The sequence below is a fragment of the Notolepis coatsorum genome (genome assembly GCF_963971535.1).
Source record: "Notolepis coatsorum genome assembly, chromosome: 11".
Lineage (NCBI taxonomy): Eukaryota > Metazoa > Chordata > Actinopteri > Aulopiformes > Paralepididae > Notolepis > Notolepis coatsorum.
The window spans coordinates 11,489,674-11,507,559 of record NC_140175.1 but is presented as its reverse complement, the minus strand read 5'-3'; the positions used below and the strand labels follow the sequence as shown (position 1 = coordinate 11,507,559).

The 17,886-nt window shown below is 43.6% G+C and overlaps 1 protein-coding gene across 1 annotated transcript in view; it reads right to left on the bottom strand.

The window, feature by feature from the left end:
- The window catches only part of gfm2 (GTP dependent ribosome recycling factor mitochondrial 2), a 35,857-nt gene extending 18,203 nt beyond the window's left edge, over positions 1 to 17,654 (bottom strand). The window contains exons 1-9 of the mRNA XM_084325148.1: positions 16,994 to 17,654; positions 14,662 to 14,752; positions 13,602 to 13,647; positions 12,436 to 12,533; positions 10,839 to 10,964; positions 10,172 to 10,260; positions 1,800 to 1,888; positions 1,599 to 1,659; positions 1 to 128 (exon numbers count right to left, since the gene is read on the bottom strand). The exon at positions 1 to 128 is cut by the window's left edge and continues 58 nt beyond it. Coding sequence (XP_084181274.1) covers positions 1 to 128; positions 1,599 to 1,659; positions 1,800 to 1,888; positions 10,172 to 10,260; positions 10,839 to 10,964; positions 12,436 to 12,533; positions 13,602 to 13,647; positions 14,662 to 14,752; positions 16,994 to 17,035 — 770 coding nt within the window. The 5' untranslated portion in view covers positions 17,036 to 17,654. The remainder of the gene's footprint in view (positions 129 to 1,598; positions 1,660 to 1,799; positions 1,889 to 10,171; positions 10,261 to 10,838; positions 10,965 to 12,435; positions 12,534 to 13,601; positions 13,648 to 14,661; positions 14,753 to 16,993) is intronic.
- Positions 17,655 to 17,886: the final 232 nt, after the last annotated feature.

Below are 17,886 nucleotides of genomic sequence, written 5' to 3'. Positions count from 1 at the left end.
GACGGACTGAGGACTTTGGTCTCAAACGCACGTCCGTCGTCTGACCTCGACGTCACCTTCCACGTCATCTTCTGGTTGGTCAACAAGTCGACCGACCCTGTGAAGTCTCTCCCGCTGCCGATCGGGATCTGTGGAGTGGAAGTGTTAGGGTGTTAGGGTTAGGGATGTTCGATGTTGGCTTTTTTACCGATATCCGATATACCGATATTGTCCAACTCTTAATTTCCAATACTGATATATGCAGGGTCCCCCCCCCCCCAAATCTGAATAATTTCAGGTAATTAACATTACATATCTCTTGTCGTGGAATTAACACAACATTATGCATACTTTTCACAATAAATAAAATAAGAATTTGTTCTTACTAGCTTGCATGGGTAAATAAAGGTTAAATAAATGTAAAAGAAAAAAAGAAAAAAACGTATTATTGTTATTTATTGATTTATTATTATTATAAAAAGAAATTGCGTTTATTGCTTTTTGCTACTGGGCAGTCCAGTAGAGAGAGAGAGAGAGAGAGAGAGAGAGAGAGAGAGAGAGAGAGAGAGAGAGAGAGAGAGAGAGAGAGAGGAGGAACGGGAGACAGAGTGGGGGGAAGACATTCGGCAAATAACGATGGGTTCGGGAATCGAACCCTGGTCGGCCGTGCCGCGACTCAGCGCGTTATGTGGTTCGCCACTGGGGCGCCCCTATTTATTTTTTTAAACCGATACCGATAATTTCCGATATTACATTTGAATGCCATCCCTAGTTAGGGTTCTTCATGTGTCAATAAAGCTTCACAGAGGCAGGAAATATGGATACATATACCGGTATCTATCCACATCTGTCTGTACATACAGTACCTGCATTTAATCCTTTTTACATATCTGTAGAGTATACCTGTACATATCCCTTACCTACTCTTACTAGTTACGCTGCTGGCCAGTATGACTTACTACCATAGTGTCTTTATACCTGTATCACTGTACATATTAATACTATATCTATATCTGTACATACATCTGATTATCACTATTACTCAGTAGTACCAATTTATATATTTTATACCCAGTTTAATCTCCTGTACATTGTATATTACTATTGCACTTTACTGTTACATTTGAACTCTGGTTGGATGCCAAATTTATTTTGTGTGCTGCATGCAGTGGCGTAGCGTGGGTAAAATGACAGAGGATGCCAAGTCAGATTATTTTTTTCACAACCTATGTTTTGATAATGCGTTAAACGTTGCGGTGTCAAAACCACTAATATTACGTTCAGACGGTAGGCGCAGACGGTACGTGAAATAACACGCCAGGAGACTAGAGCGTGTGTCAACCAACTGTGCATACATGTAGCAGTTGACACACAGTTGACACACGCTCTAGTCTCCTGGCTTGTTATTTCACGTAATATGAATATTCGCCACTGGCTGCATGATGACAATACACTTGAATCTAATCTAATCTAATCTAAAACAGAGAATGTTTTTTTTTTGTTTTACAGCGTATTCAAAGTTATCAGTTAATTTACTATTGTGCAGCGTGCAACCTACCAAATATTAAATTAACATTTGACACTCTGGATTTCAATCATGCATTTTAATTTATATTTACCTGGAGGAGGATCGGATTAGCCTTCAGCTTCTTCTTTATGCTCTCAATGGAAAAACTGAAGCTAAGGGGAGTAATGAAAGACATTTAAGGCTATAATCCCAAATTAAAAAAATTTAAATGAAGGAAAAAACACAATTAATTCAGCTATATTTTTAAAGAAAGTCACTTATTACACAGGGTCTGTGGTGTGACATCACTCACTTTGCTGCAGGCTTATCCATCTTGTTTAGGAAACAGATACACGGCACATGATGCTTCTGCGCCTGTCTCCAGACTGTCAGAGTCTGCGCCTGATGATGACATCACAAAACACAGAGCAACAAAAGGTTCAGAGAACAACCAATGGGGCAGGCCCTTTTCACAGACATCTTGACTTCTCGTAGATGGATAAGCACAGGTGAACATAGATATATTTAATAATTAATTATAGAATAATTAATAGATAGTTCATTATTCTATCTGTGTTTACCCGTCTATGACAAGTGTTACATCCCAATGTATATATTCCCCAGTGTGTGTCTCCATGTGTGTGTGTTCTCCATTTTGTTTGTTTCCTCCCTCCAGCCATTGTTCCCTTCACCATTGGTCAATTCTTCCATTATTGCAATACAGCACCGATTGGTGGATGGCTTCAGACTCCAACACTCAATCCACACCACCCAATCATGGATCACCCCACACCTGTTAAAACATGGCTTCTCACTTCAGTCTTTCTCTCTCTCTGGCATGAGGCTAGGCATGTTGTGTTTTTGGTAAACCTGTAACTTTGACAGTATTGCATTTCGTTTATTGGCCTTTGGTGCTTAGTAGTAATTTCCTTGTGTGTGTATGGCCACAGAGAGAGCATTGTCCGTTATAGTTTGTTTTTGTATATATTCTGCTTTTGTTTCTGTATAATTAATGTGTTTTTCTCTCTTTCTCAGGAAGCACAGATGGGGTGAGCTGCCATTTCCTTTGGACATTGTTTTCTCCTGTTTTGGTTAGGTAAGAGTAGTTTAGGTAATGTAATCTCTTTTACCATAGATTAGATTGTGTTTATTTGGAGTATAGTGGTGTTTGTTTGTTGTTTTGGCCTGGGCTCACCCCTGAGCTACATGTGCTTCCTTTGCATCTTTCAATAAATATCATTGTTGTTTACAAACGTGGTCCATCTTTTCTGTCAACCAACTGTTATGTTACAGCCCTTTACCCTTAGACTCACAGGGGTCGTAACATAAATGGGGGCTCTGCCTGGATTTTGTAACCCGTGTTCAATTGTTGGTTGATGGATTTTGTGAACTGTGTTTGTTTACACTTGTATAGTTATTAATTACTTTGTGTAAAAATGGCATTTGTGTAAGGAAAAATAATGGCAGTTAGTACTTTTGATCTGGGGAAATTCTTGAGCAATCCTACTTGGGAAGCGCTAGATAGCTGCCGCAAGGCAGACTTAGTGGAGATTGCCACACATTTTAAACTCTCGGTTCAACAAAAGCATCTTAAGCAGGATATCAGGTGTCTTGTGGTAGATAAGCTGTTGGAGCAGGGGACGCTTGTTTTACCTGCGGTCTCTGATGAACATGCAAGTCCTCCTGGTGAACCTACAGAAGCACCGCCTTCTGGGGAGCAAGCCCATGGTGCTGAAAAGGCAGGTGTGAACGTCACATTGCCACATTTTCATTTGACATCTCCTGTGTCAACTGGGTCTCGAGAAGGGGCCCAGGTCAAGGTTAGGATAGCACGTCTCCAGATGGAGGCTCAGGAGAAGGCACAAGCACGTGAGGCGGAGTATCGGCTTCGTAAAATGGAGCTTGAGGCGGAAAATGAAAGGGCTATTAACATCCGTAGGTTGGAGCTTGAGGTGGAAAAAGAGCTCAGACTGCGGGAGTTGGAGCTGGGAGACCAAAGGAGTGGATCCAACTCTGCTACACCGACTCCTCCACAAGGCCCGGGTATGTCCTCCTCCACAGCTTATTCATCACACACTTTTGATATAAGTAAACACATTGTTTTGGTGCCTCCGTTCCGAGAGACCGAAGTTGATACTTATTTTAATGTGTTTGAGCGTATTGCTGCTTCATTGCGCTGGCCAAGAGAGGTCTGGCCTTTGTTGCTTCAATGCAAATTGACTGGTAAAGCCCAAGAGGTTTGTTCAACACTTTCCCTAGAAGATAGTCTATTGTATGATACTGTGAAGGCTGCCATCCTTCGTGCATATGAGCTTGTGCCCGAAGCTTATAGGCAGAGGTTTCGCAGTCACAAGAGAGCTGTCAACCAGACCTTTGTAGAGTTTGCTAGAGAGAAGGGAACTCTCTTTGATAAATGGTGTGCAGCAAGCAAGGCCTCAGATCTTAACTCTCTCAGAGAACTCATTCTATTAGAAGAGTTTAAGAATCGTTTGCCAGAGCGTATTGTAATTTACCTGAGTGAGCAGAAAGTGTCCACTCTGCAGCAAGCTGCTGTATTAGCTGATGAGTTTGCGCTAACCCATAAAACTGTGTTTGTAGATAGGCGTGACTCGTTTCCCCCCCATGATTTCTCTCAGAGACCTTCTGTCCCCAACCATTCAGAATTCACACACCCCCGACCAAAAATGTCACCTCCACGCTCAAAAGATGAGCGGACATGTTACTACTGTCATAAATCTGGTCATGTTATTTCTGACTGTTTAACATTGAAACGTAAGCAGCAACCGTCCTCTCAGAACTTTAGGCAACCCAAAGGGGTTGGTCTGATTAAAATGGCACCTGATTCCGATCAACAGATGCACAATGATCAGGATGTTCTCGATCCTTGTTTCAGGCCATTTACTTCCAAGGGTTTAGTTTCCTTGACAGGGGATCCAAAAGATCAGTGTACAGTTCAGATCTTACGAGATACTGGAGCCTCACAATCCTTTATCCTCTCTGATGTACTACCTCTGTCTGAGAAATCTTCCTGTGGTTCTAGTGTCCTGGTTCAAGGTATTGAGATGGGTTTCGTGCCAGCCCCGTTACACTGTATTCATGTACAATCTGATTTGGTCACTGGTTTCTTTAAAATAGGGGTGAGACCTTCCTTGCCAGTTAAAGGCATTTCCTTTATCATGGGAAATGATTTAGCTGGAGGACAGGTGAACGCTGTGCTGGAAGTGTTGGATCACCCAGACACAGATTCTCTGCCTGATGACTTGTCACAGAACTTCCCTGAAGTTTTTTCTGCAAGTGTTGTCACTCTGGCTCAATTGAAAAGGAGAGGTGATGAAATTAATTTGTCTGACTCTGTTTTTGCTTCAGCCTTTGTCAGGGAGGAGTTGCTGGCTCCAACTTCTGATACCGCTGACAAACCACCGACTCATAGTAAGGTACCCCCACAGACAACTGTAACTAGTTCCGACGCATTGAAGTTACCCGTTACTCGTGAAATGCTAATTACTGCCCAGAAGGCTGACCCTTCTCTTGCAAAATGTTTCTCTTCTCTTGAAACAGAACAGAGGAGAGAGTTGCATTCTTATTTTGTGGATGAAGGAGTTTTGATGCGTACATGGAGGTCCCATGGTACTAGACTGGCAGAGCATGCACAATCGGAGATAGGGCTACCAGATCAGGTACCAGACTGGAGCACTGTTTATCAGATTGTTGTCCCTGCAGTTTATCGTCAGCATGTACTGTTCTTGGCCCATGACCACCCTTGGTCTGGACACTTGGGAGTCACTAAAACATACAACAGAATACTTCAACATTTCTTTTGGCCCGGTTTGAAGTCCGATGTAGCACAGTACTGTCGTACTTGTCAGATCACCGGAAAGCCAAACCAGGTAATTCCACCTGCTCCCCTCTGTCCTATACCAGCGGTCGGTGAACCATTTGAACATGTCATAGTTGACTGTGTTGGTCCGTTGCCAAGGACCAAAGCCGGCAATCAGTTTTTGTTGACAATAATGTGTACCGCCACCCGTTTCCCTGAGGCTATCCCTCTTCGCAGAATTACAGCGCCTGTAATAGTTAAGGCTTTGACGAAGTTCTTCTCCACGTTTGGACTGCCTAAGGTAGTACAAACGGACCAAGGCACCAACTTCCTGTCTAGGTTATTTGAGCAAGTGTTACAGTCCCTGGGTATCCGACATATAGTGTCCAGTGCCTACCACCCTGAAACTCAGGGGGCTCTAGAACGTTGGCATCAGACCTTAAAGTCCATGCTGCGTAAATATTGCTTAGACACAGAGAAAGATTGGGATGAGGGTGTCCCCCTTGTTCTATTTGCTGCGCGAGAGACCATACAGGAGTCTCTTGGTTTCAGTCCTGCTGAGCTCGTTTTTGGGCACACTGTTAGAGGGCCTCTGAAAGTTCTTAAAGAACGGTTCATGTCAAAGGGTCCCAGCACACCCACTAATGTTCTAGATTTTGTTAGCCAGTTTCGAGAGCGACTGCATCAGGCTGCTCTCTCGCAAAAGAAGCGCTCTCTTCTTCCCAGAGAACTATGAAACGGCACTATGACGAGAAAGCTGTTTCTCGATCTTTCCAGCCAAGTGATAAGGTTCTAGTCCTGTTACCTATCCTTGGTTCTGCTCTTTCCGCTCGTTTTTCCGGACCGTATGCAATAGACAAGAAGATAAGTGATACAGACTATGTGGTTCGCACCCCTGATCGTAAACGTCACTCTCGTGTTTGCCACATCAATATGCTTAAACCATATTTTTCCAGAGATAGCGTGCAGGTGAAGACCTCAGACCAGACAGCCGGACTGGCCGTCTCTGCTGTTGCCTCAACTCCAATAGTTCCGGACTCTCCTGACGTTAGTGGTGAGGACGCAGATGGCTTGGAGTTGCGCAATGCAGCCCATCAGGGTGCTAGATTGTCCAACACTGAGATGTTATTGAACCTGCCCACTCACCTGCACACTTACCTGAGGAGCAGCGAGAGGACATCACAAATTTGATTCAGGCCTACATGGCTCTGTTTGGTGATGTTCCCTCCTGTACTTCTGTATTGGCCCATGATATTAATGTTAACAATGCTGTGCCTATCAAGCAACATGCATACCGTGTTAACATCACCAAGAGGGCCATGATGCAACAGGAGGTTGACTATTTGTTAAAACATGGTTTAGCCAAGCCAAGTTGCAGTCCCTGGAGTTCACCTTGCTTGTTAGCTCCCAAATCGGATGGAACTCCTAGATTTTGTACTGATTTCCGAAAGGTAAATGCTGTCACCGTGCCTGATTCCTTCCCACTGCCCCGCATGGAAGATTGTATTGACAACCTTGGATCTGCCACCTGTTAGCAAACTAGATTTGTTAAAGGGTTACTGGCAGGTCCCTTTGACCCCCCGTGCCTCGGAAATCTCGGCGTTTGTTACTCCTGACAATTTTTTGCAATATACTGTAATGCCTTTTGGAATGCGTAATGCCCCGGCCACTTTCCAGCGACTGGTGACCCTAGTCCTGGCTGATGTTCCAAATTGTAATGCCTATCTCGATGACCTGGTTGTCTATTCGACCAACTGGCGTGACCACATGACAACCTTGCAAACTGTCTTTGACCGCTTAGCTGGAGCCTCCCTGACCCTTAACCTTGCCAAGTGTGAGTTCGGCAAGGCTACGGTTACCTATCTTGGTAAGCAGGTAGGACAAGGCCAAGTGCGTCCGGTGGATGCAAAAATATCTGCAATCACAACTTTTCCAGTGCCTACTACTAGGCGGGAATTGCGTAGATTCCTTGGGATGGCTGGGTATTACCGTGGTTTTTGCCGGAACTTTTCTTCTGTCGTCACTTCTCTCACTAGCCTGTGTAGCCCGTCCAAACCATTCATGTGGACAGCTGATTGTCAAAATGCATTTGATAGTGTTAAAGCTCTCTTATGCAGTTCCCCTGTTCTCTCTGCTCCAGATTTCTCCCTGCCGTTCCAGCTGGAGGTGGATGCCAGCGGGGTGGGAGCTGGAGGGGTGTTATTACAGGAAGATCATGATGGTGTCAGTCACCCGGTTTGTTATTTCTCCCGGAAATTTAACAAACATCAACTAAACTATTCCACTATTGAAAAGGAGACTTTGGCTATGTTGTATGCGTTGCAACATTTTGAGGTGTATGTCGGTTCGAGCGTATTACCAGTGGTAGTGTACACCGACCACAACCCATTGGTTTTTCTGTCGCGGATGTACAACCACAATCAGCGCCTCATGCGTTGGGCGCTCATAGTGCAAAATTATAACCTCAGCATAAAGCATAAGAAGGGGTCTGAGAATGTGTTGGCGGATGCTCTATCTCGGAGTTAAATCTCTCGTGCTGTCGACTTGTTCTATTTTGCTGTCGACTCGTTCTACTGTCTATTGCTGTCGACTTGTTCTATGTTGCTGTCGACTCAGTCTCTCTTGCCGTCAACTCGTCTGTCATTGTTGACCCGTGTGGTTGTACCAACTGCTAGTTTTTTCATAGCTCTTTGTTTTGGAGTGCATGTTATCTCGGGGATGTTATCTCGTTGTTAAAGAAAAAAAAAAAACATGTTTAGTTGGTAGTTTATGTAGGCATGTTTTTTGTCTTATGTATGGGGGTGTTACATCCCAATGTATATATTCCCCAGTGTGTGTCTCCATGTGTGTGTGTTCTCCATTTTGTTTGTTTCCTCCCTCCAGCCATTGTTCCCTTCACCATTGGTCAATTCTTCCATTATTGCAATACAGCACCGATTGGTGGATGGCTTCAGACTCCAACACTCAATCCACACCACCCAATCATGGATCACCCCACACCTGTTAAAACATGGCTTCTCACTTCAGTCTTTCTCTCTCTCTGGCATGAGGCTAGGCATGTTGTGTTTTTGGTAAACCTGTAACTTTGACAGTATTGCATTTCGTTTATTGGCCTTTGGTGCTTAGTAGTAATTTCCTTGTGTGTGTATGGCCACAGAGAGAGCATTGTCCGTTATAGTTTGTTTTTGTATATATTCTGCTTTTGTTTCTGTATAATTAATGTGTTTTTCTCTCTTTCTCAGGAAGCACAGATGGGGTGAGCTGCCATTTCCTTTGGACATTGTTTTCTCCTGTTTTGGTTAGGTAAGAGTAGTTTAGGTAATGTAATCTCTTTTACCATAGATTAGATTGTGTTTATTTGGAGTATAGTGGTGTTTGTTTGTTGTTTTGGCCTGGGCTCACCCCTGAGCTACATGTGCTTCCTTTGCATCTTTCAATAAATATCATTGTGGTTTACAAACGTGGTCCATCTTTTCTGTCAACCAACTGTTATGTTACAGCCCTTTACCCTTAGACTCACAGGGGTCGTAACATAAATCAAAGGTTATTGGTCCACCTTAGGTCTACGACGCACGTAGAGAAATTCACATGCAATTTTCACACCTCAGTATTGTGACTCGGGTAGTTAGTTGGTGAGTGAACAATATTCCTTATTGTACTCCAAAAAAACAACTACAAAACAAACAAAAGGACTACAAAACAAACAAAAGGACTACAAAACCACTACAAAACAGCCAAAGGGACTACTAAACTACATAACAAACTAAAGGACTACAAAACCACATAATAAACAAAAGGACTACAAAACAGCCAAATGTTACAGCCACAGCCTTCCTCTCCCCTGTCTGGCAGCAGGTATCCACACCCTTATATGGGCTGCTTCCTGTCTCCTCATCACCACTCTGTCTACCTGGGTCGGCCTACACACCTGAGACTCATCACCGAGCCTGGATATGAGGCCTGCACTCCTGCCACTCCTCGTCCGAGTGTTGCTTCACCTGCCGTGGTACTAGGACTCTAACCTGTATGCTTCCACTGTCTCTGTACCTGCCTTGTTCTAACCATGCAAGAGCTTCTCCTGTGTGTAGGATGGCACACCTCCGGCCTGCGCCTCCTCACCCGTGGACGTCACCAGCCTGGATGTTGCCTGGGATCACATGGAGTGACCTTCCTCACCTCTGTACATTTCACTATCTGCTTTGTCATTTTGCCGGGTGGGTGTCTAATTAAATCCCCTAAACCGCCTCATTCTCCTGTGTCTTGTGTTCTGCTCTTGGATTCCAAACTAGTAGACGCCACCCTTAACACCAAAAGGACTACAAAACCACATAACAAACAAAAGGACTACAAAACAAACAAAAGGACTACAAAACCACATAACAAACAAAAGGACTACAAAACAAACAAAATGACTACAAAACCACATCATAAACTAAAGGACTACAAAACAGCCAAAAGGACTACAAAACCACATAAACAAAAGGACTACAAAACAAACAAAAGGACTACAAAACCACATAACAAACAAAAGGACTACAAAACGAACAAAAGGACTACAAAACCACATCATAAACTAAAGGACTACAAAACAGCCAAAAGGACTACAAAACCACATAACAAACAAAAGGACTACAAAATAGCCAAAAGGACTACAAAACCACATAACAAACAAAGGGACTACAAAACAAACAAAAGGACTACAAAACCACATAACAAACAAAGGGACTACAAAACAAACAAAAGGACTACAAAACCACATACAAACATAAAGGACTACAAAACAGCCAAAAGGACTACAAAACCACATAAAAACATAAAGGACTACAAAACAAACAAAAGGACTACAAAACAGCCAAAAGGAGGCCTACCTCGACTCCAGCAGAAGCATCAAACACCGCAACTGCCCCATCAAGAACACGAAGAGACCGCTCCACCTCCAGAGTGAAGTCAACATGTCCTGAAATCACACACACACACACACACACACACACACAGTATACACAGTATATTATCTTAGTATGGCCAGGGTTCCCACAGACATTGCAAAATGAAATTCAAGGACTTTTAAGTAATTTTCCAAGTACTATTTTTCATTTTCAAGGATGTCACTCGAAGGACACAATTCACTTTAAAATTTTAAGTATCTTCTTGGCCTGCTTGCCAGCTAGAGCATCACACGTGAAGAAAGAGAGGAAGCGACTTGTCAGATTTTATTAAAACAGAACAAAAAATAACTATTTCTTGATTCAGAACAATTTGATCATGGATGAACAAAACATTAAATGTGAATGGTTGATTTGAATTTCAATGACTTTTTAAGCACCTTGTTAAAAAAATTTGCTGTTTTCAAGGAATCCCATGCCATGACTTTTTTTGTAAAAAATCAAGCACTATTAAGCACTTCAAAGACCTTGTGCGAACCCCGAGTACGGCTGTCACTTTTAATTGACATGTCTATGTTTTTGTCTCATGTGTATGTTTCCCATGATGACAACTGGCTTTGTTTACAGAGTGGGATTGTACGTGACGTCATACCCGGGGTGTCTATCAGGTTGATCCTATGGCTTTTCCAGTCAAAGGTGACGGCTGCAGACTGTATGGTGATGCCACGCTCCCTCTCCTGAGCCATGAAGTCTGTCACTGTGTCCCCGTCGTCAACATCTGAGGGGGAGAGAGAGAGAGAGAGAGAGAGAGAGAGAGAGAGAGAGAGAGAGAGAGAGAGAAAGAGTGGGGGTGATGGGGAGAGAGAGAAACAGGGAGAGAGAGATTGTTGAGAACAGGCAGTGTTTTGGGGAAGATGACATCATGTCTTTGTCATGACATCATGTCTTTATTTCTTCATAATACTGTCCTGTATCCTTGTATATAGATACTGCATGAAGTGACTTTTGTTTTTATTGAACAGCAGAGGGCAGTGATACGTCTTAGACTGCTGGAAGTGTATTAGAGACAAGTGAGAAAATGTAAAGTATCAGGGAAGAAAGATACTCCAGTCCTTCTACTCTGGGGCTGTGGAGAGCATCCTGACTGGGAACATCACTGCCTGGTTTGGCAACTGCACCGCCCAGGACAGGAAGGCTCTCAGCAGAGCGCACTACGGGTATTGCTCTACCACCCCTGCAGGACTTGTACACCAGGAGGTGCAGATCCAGAGCCTGCAGAATAATGAAGGACCCTCACCACCCCAACAACAGCCTGTTCAAGCTGCTGCGGTCAGGCAAGCGCCTCCGCATTCATGCGGCAAGAACAGAGACTCAGACTCAGCTTCTTCCCCCAGGCCATCAGAACATTGAGCTTTCTCACACCACACATCCTCACACACACCCCACACACCCCACACACAAATACACTATAAAAAAGGTCACTTTAAAAAAACATAACTGTATATTTGTATATTATTGTATATAGTACTCATTACATTTATTTCTTAAGCTTAGCATTGTATTTTATTCTTATTATTTTTATCATGTCTATTCTATTTTATTATCTATTCTATTTTATTATTCTATTTTATTATTTGTAGTGTATTTTGTAGTTTATTATTTGTATTTTGGCACAATCTAGGCGGGCATGGCCACCTTCATTTCACTACTTGTGTATGTATGTGACAAATAAAACTCTTGAAATCTTGAGAGGAAGAAGAGGAAGAAGAAGAGGAAGAAGAAAGAGGAGGAGGAGGAGGAAGAAGAAGAAGAAGAAGAAGAGGAAGAAGAAAGAGGAGGAGGAGGAGGAGGAGGAGGAGGAAGAAGAAGAAGAAGAAGAAGAAGAAGAAGAAGAAGAAGAAGAAGAAGAAGAAGAAGAAGAAGAAGAAGAAGAAGAAGAAGAAGAAGAAGAAGAAGAAGAAGAAGAAGAAGAAGAAGAAGAAGAAGAAGAAGAGGGAGGAATAAGAAGAAGAGGGAGGAAGAAGAAGAAGAAGAGGGAGGAAGAAGAAGAAGAAGAAGAGGGAGGAAGAAGAAGAAGAAGAGGGAGGAAGAAGAGGGAGGAAGAAGAAGAAGAAGAAGAAGAAGAAGAAGAAGAAGAAGAAGAAGAAGAAGAAGAAGAAGAAGAAGAAGAAGAAGAAGAAGAAGAAGAAGAAGAAGAAGAAGAAGAAGAAGAAGAAGAAGAAGAAGAAGAAGAAGAAGAAGCTACACACCTCCCAGTGCTCTGGTATAGCCAGAGTAATACAGCATCCGCTCGGTCGTGGTCGTCTTCCCTGCATCAATGTGGGCCATGATGCCAATGTTTCGGATCCTGGGGATTCAAGAGCAACACTGAGCAACACAGTGTCAGCTGGACGTGAAGTGGATGATAGGAAGCATGATAACCACATACTACACAGTAGGGCTGACCCCTATTAGTCGATTAGTCGACTAATCGGTCGAAAGGAGCCGTAGTCGACTGGCCAACCTCTTAGTCAAATATATATATAAAAATATATAATATTTTTTTTATCATTCTTTCCAAAAGAAAAGAGGCCTAGAAGCGTGGCTAACGCTAATGACACGCATACCAGAGGCTAACTGCCTAAGAAAACAGGCACAGAGGCACTGAAAGAGGATTTCACCCATCTAATGAACACATTAGACTAGACAAATATCAAGATGTATCCATCAGTGGACCAATTGCATGCTTTTGCAGAGGACAACAAGCCTCCAGTCGACTCCTTCAGACATTAAGCACCCCCACAGCCCAAATGGAATTATAAAAAAAAATAAATAATAATAATATTTAAAATTGTATTTGTTTAAATATTATACTTTTTTTTTTTAGTTGACCAATAATCGACTAACGGCAAATTTTGACCAATCATAGTCGACCAGCCAAATCCTTAGTCGGGGACAGCCCTACAACACAGTGACAGCAGGGGGACGTGAAGTGGATGATATGAAGCGTGATGACCACATACAAGGGGTGTAACGGTACACAAAAACCACGGTTCGGTACGTACCTCGGTTTTGAAGTCACGGTTCGGTACAGTGGGGGAAAAGTTTTCCACTCAGGGGTGATGTAGTGTGCAGTAACTAATTGTACTTGTAGGGCTGTCAACGAATATTCTATATTTCAAATTAATAATCGACTTGTAAAACAAATTCAAAATAATAATAATTATATTAGATTGTGGAAAAAAAACTGCCTCCGACGGGCGGTCGTTAGTGGTTAACATACCGTTGTATTCGTTCGGTACACTACACAGCCGTACTGAACCTGAGGTCCAGTACTGAAACGGTTCGGTACGGATACGTGTACCTTTACACCCCTACTACTACACACATAAACAGCAAGGGACCAGCAAGGCATCTCAGTGCAGCAGTCACTTACTTGGATATATCCGGGTTGACCACAGTCCGCGGCGATTTGATGTCATCTACGGTAATAATGACCAGAAAGTACATTAGTGGTGATGACGCTTGGTGCAACTTGCAACAACATGTAATTCAAAACATAATTCAAAACGTCCTCAATCTCAGATCCAGCACCTGGATGTGCTTTAAAATGCCACCCTGTGAGAGTCTATTTTTTTACCAACGGATTTCCAGTTCCGCGTTCGCGTTCTGCGATCTGATTGGCCACTGACGTTTCTGGTGCGATCTGATTGGCCACTGACGTTTCTGGTCATGTGACATGTGCGCCCAATCGTGTGACGCGCCCATTTCCGCCTCGAACAGCAGCAAACTACCTAACGCCTAGTTTATCACTGGTTAAGCTTAAGCGACTCTTTCGCAGTTGGAGTTTGGAATCAGGGCTGGTGTTCTATCGCCCTGCTCTAAGACAAACTCTAACCTTAACCAACTTCGAAAGAGTGCCTAAGCTTAGCCGGTGAAAGAAACAGGTGTCACATGATTGGCGCGACCAGAAACGTCAGTGGCCAATCAGAGCGCAGAACACGGAACTGGAATCCGTTGGTAAAAGTATTCAGGCACCCTGTGCGGACTGAGGCAAGTAAAATAAGCCTATTTTATTTCGGTCCTTGGTCCTGGAATGACCTCCAGACATGTCTCAAATCAGCCTCTCCAATCTCCTTGTGTTGCTTCAAACAAATAATATCTGAAATCCTTGCCACCTGCTGCTCCTGTTTAGATTTGTAGCACTTTTCTACAGGTTGATTGTTATTGTTTTATTGTGCTTGTATTTTATTAAGTTGAATTTAATTGTTTGTATGGTAGTCTACTGTATGTCAGTATTGTGTCTTGTTAAGTATGTTTTGTCATAATTCGTGTTTGCCTTCTTGGCCAGATCACCCTTGAAAAAGAGTACCTCGGTCTCAATGGGTTTTTATTTCTAGTTAAATAAAGGTGATGATGACATGTGCACAAATGCAATTAAGACGTTAGAAAACGTTTGCAATAGTTTGCTAATAATGGAAACTGAACATATGCACCTGGAAGAAAAAAACTGTAATGTCTTCCTCCTCCATGACGTGCCGCTCGCCACATGCACAGCTGGATCCCGTTCCTAAACGAACACCGACCCTGTGAGCGGGAAAAAGGGAAATTAGAGACTGTGGTGTGTTCAAGTTCAAGTTTCTTTATTAGTTGTCATACAGAATACAGAATAATTTGCATGAAATGTTTCTTTCTGTGTGCTCCTGAGAGTGTGCTAGATAATAACAAGATAGTATAAAATACGTATAATAAGTATAAAATAGAAAGTCAAGAAGTCAAGTACGTAAACAAGTGTAAACAACAAAATTGTTCAGTGTATCTATATATACAGTATGTACAGCTGGTACAAAATTATGAGGTATAGCTTAGCTTGTGGTGCCACCTTGTAGTGGTGAGGTGCAATAGGGAGGTGCAATAAGGAATGAGAATGTGGAATTTCCTTACCTATAATATAAATATAAAGTGTAAAGTGTGTCTAAAGTGGTAAAGTGGGTGCTACAGTGTGTTGTTTATTTAAGTGAGTGTATGTGCGCTGTGGGTGTGTTGATGGTTGCTTATTGTTCATCGTTCATTGAGCATCCTGATGGCCTGGGGATAGAAGCTCCTTCTGAGTCTCTCTGTGCTTGCCATGAGACTCCGGTATCGCTTGCCTGACCGCAGTAGTTCAAAGAGGCAGTTGTTTGGGTGGCTGGAGTCTTTGATTATTCTCTTAGCCTTGCCCATGCACCGCTTGTTGTAAATGCCTTGGAGAGTGGGAAGCCCACCTCCAATTGTGCGTTCGGCTGAACGGGCCACTCTCTGTAGTCTACTGCGGTCTTGTGCAGTGCTATTCCCAAACCAGGAGGTGATATTGCCAGTCAGGATGCTCTCTATTGTGCATGAGTAGAAGTTCTTGAGGATCTTCTGACTCACGTTGAACTTCCTTAAGCGCCTAAGGAAGTAGAGGCGTTGTCGTGCCTTCTTGATAACACTGTGTTGTTAGCATACCTGCGCTTCCTGTGGTTTCTGATGGTTTTAATATATTAACAGTTTGTGTGTTAATACGTCAAACGTCCTTTCCACTACAGTGCTAGACTTTACATCAACAGTCCTTTCCACTACAGTACTAGACTTCTTCCCATGGCAGACTGTTCTTCCTGAAGAGACTCAGGTCCTTCGACGTGTGCAATAGACTGCTGCAGTCGTTTTACCACCAGTCTGTAGTAGCCAGACGCAGTATGTTGGGGGTAACATCAACTCAAGAGACACCAACAAACTTAAGTGGGAGTCAAACTGGTCAAAGTAGAGGTGGTGACAGTCAGAGAGGAGGATGAGAAAGAGGCTGGATGCTCTCCTGGAGAACCCCTCCCAGGCTCCCACCCCCTCTATGAGGAGCTAGCCAAGATGAGGAGGCTGTTCAGCCACAGACTCATACCCCGCCGACACGCCACTAACCGCCTCGGACAGTCCTTCGTTCCGGCGGCCATCAGGTTTTACAACCAGGGGCACGGACGCGTCTCTACATTTCGTAGCTCCATTTCTGCAGACCCCTCTCTGATTGGCCACTACGCCCATGTGACCGCGGCAGCGCGAGAGAGCTGCAGTGCGGAAATAGGCTGCATTCTATTGCCATTCTCTGCGACAAACTCTAACCTTAATCAACTCCGAAACAGCGCCTAAACTTAACCCTTCTAACCTTAACCAACTCCGAAACCATGCCTAACCTTAACCAACTCCGAAACAATGCCTAAACTTAACCGGCGAAAGAATGCACGTTAAAAAAAATTGAAGGGAATCGAACTTGTCACCAACGCACCGCAGGATCCACAGCAGGGCGGCGAACCAGTTGAGCTAGTCGTCGACCTCGATAACCTTATGCGCACCTCCCTTGCGTACCTTAGAGAGGGGCTTCGCTCAACCAATCAGAGAGGGGTCTGCAGAAATGGAGTTCAACCAATCAGAGAGGGGTCTGCAGAAATGGAGCTACGAAATGTAGAGACGCGGCACGGACTGTTGCCAGCAGCTGTAGAACTAATGGCTGCAGAACTTGAGAACTGTTAGAAATGTCAATCTCAACCGTGCACAGACTCTATCGCAGAGTGGATTATGACTGATAGGGTACACAGACCCTCATCATCTGCACCTTTTTGTCTACTGTTTACTTGTATTCATATTAAATGTTGTATTACCTACATTTATTGTCTTTATATTACCCGGTCTATACATGCACCCCCCCCCCCCCCCCCCCCCCTGCTACCAGGACACTTGAATTTCCCCAAGGGGATCAATGAAGGAACAGCTTATCTTAATACAAATCTAAAGAACATGGTAATATCATGTGACTCTTACCCCAAACATCAGGCTAAATGTCCCAAATGCCTTAATTCGCATCTTGGAAGTATGTTTAGTATCCAAGCCTACAATATGACATCATCCGACAGACCCTCAGCTGTACCATGGAGAAGAAGGTTGGCTGAAGAAGGGCAGACTGCGCGGATTGATTGATTGATTGATTGATTGATTGACACCACCTGTTTACCTCTCAACGGTTTCACGCCCTCTTGAACTCTCTCTTCAAAGTTCTTTTCAACTTTCCCTTAAGGTACTTGTTGACTATCGGTCTCTTAGATGGAGTTTACCACCCACTTTGGGCTGCATTCACAAACAACCCGACTCCGAGAAGACCAGACCCCGGCGCGACGGGGGCCGATTACCGGCCTCACACCGTCCACGGGCTGAGCCTCCTAGAAGGACTCAGGCCCCCGAGCGACACCGGGTAAACGGACTTCTGTACGCCACATTTCCCACGCCCGCCTGCGAGACCCTGCGTCTGGACAGACAGAGCAATGTCAACTAGTGGGTTCAATCAATGTCATCACCAAACCGTTCCATTAAACAACATATGATCACAAAACAGATGGAGAACTAGTATAAATGGATCAGTGTAGCATTCCAAACATATGACTAATGTTATATTATGGCTAAAGCAACTGTCCAAATGACACAACTATTAAATCATCACGCTTTCTCAGGTCGAGAGCGCGACGTGAAAATACGTCCCCCGAGAACATGTTGCAAATCGTACTCACAGTTCCATGTGTATAAAATAAGACGTATCTACATAATACACAAAGAAACATTATTACTTTGACAGATAAATACATATGAGATATAATATAAATTATTTTGTGACTTGTGTCTGTATTTTGAGACAACGTCATGGCTCACGAGGACACTCGGAC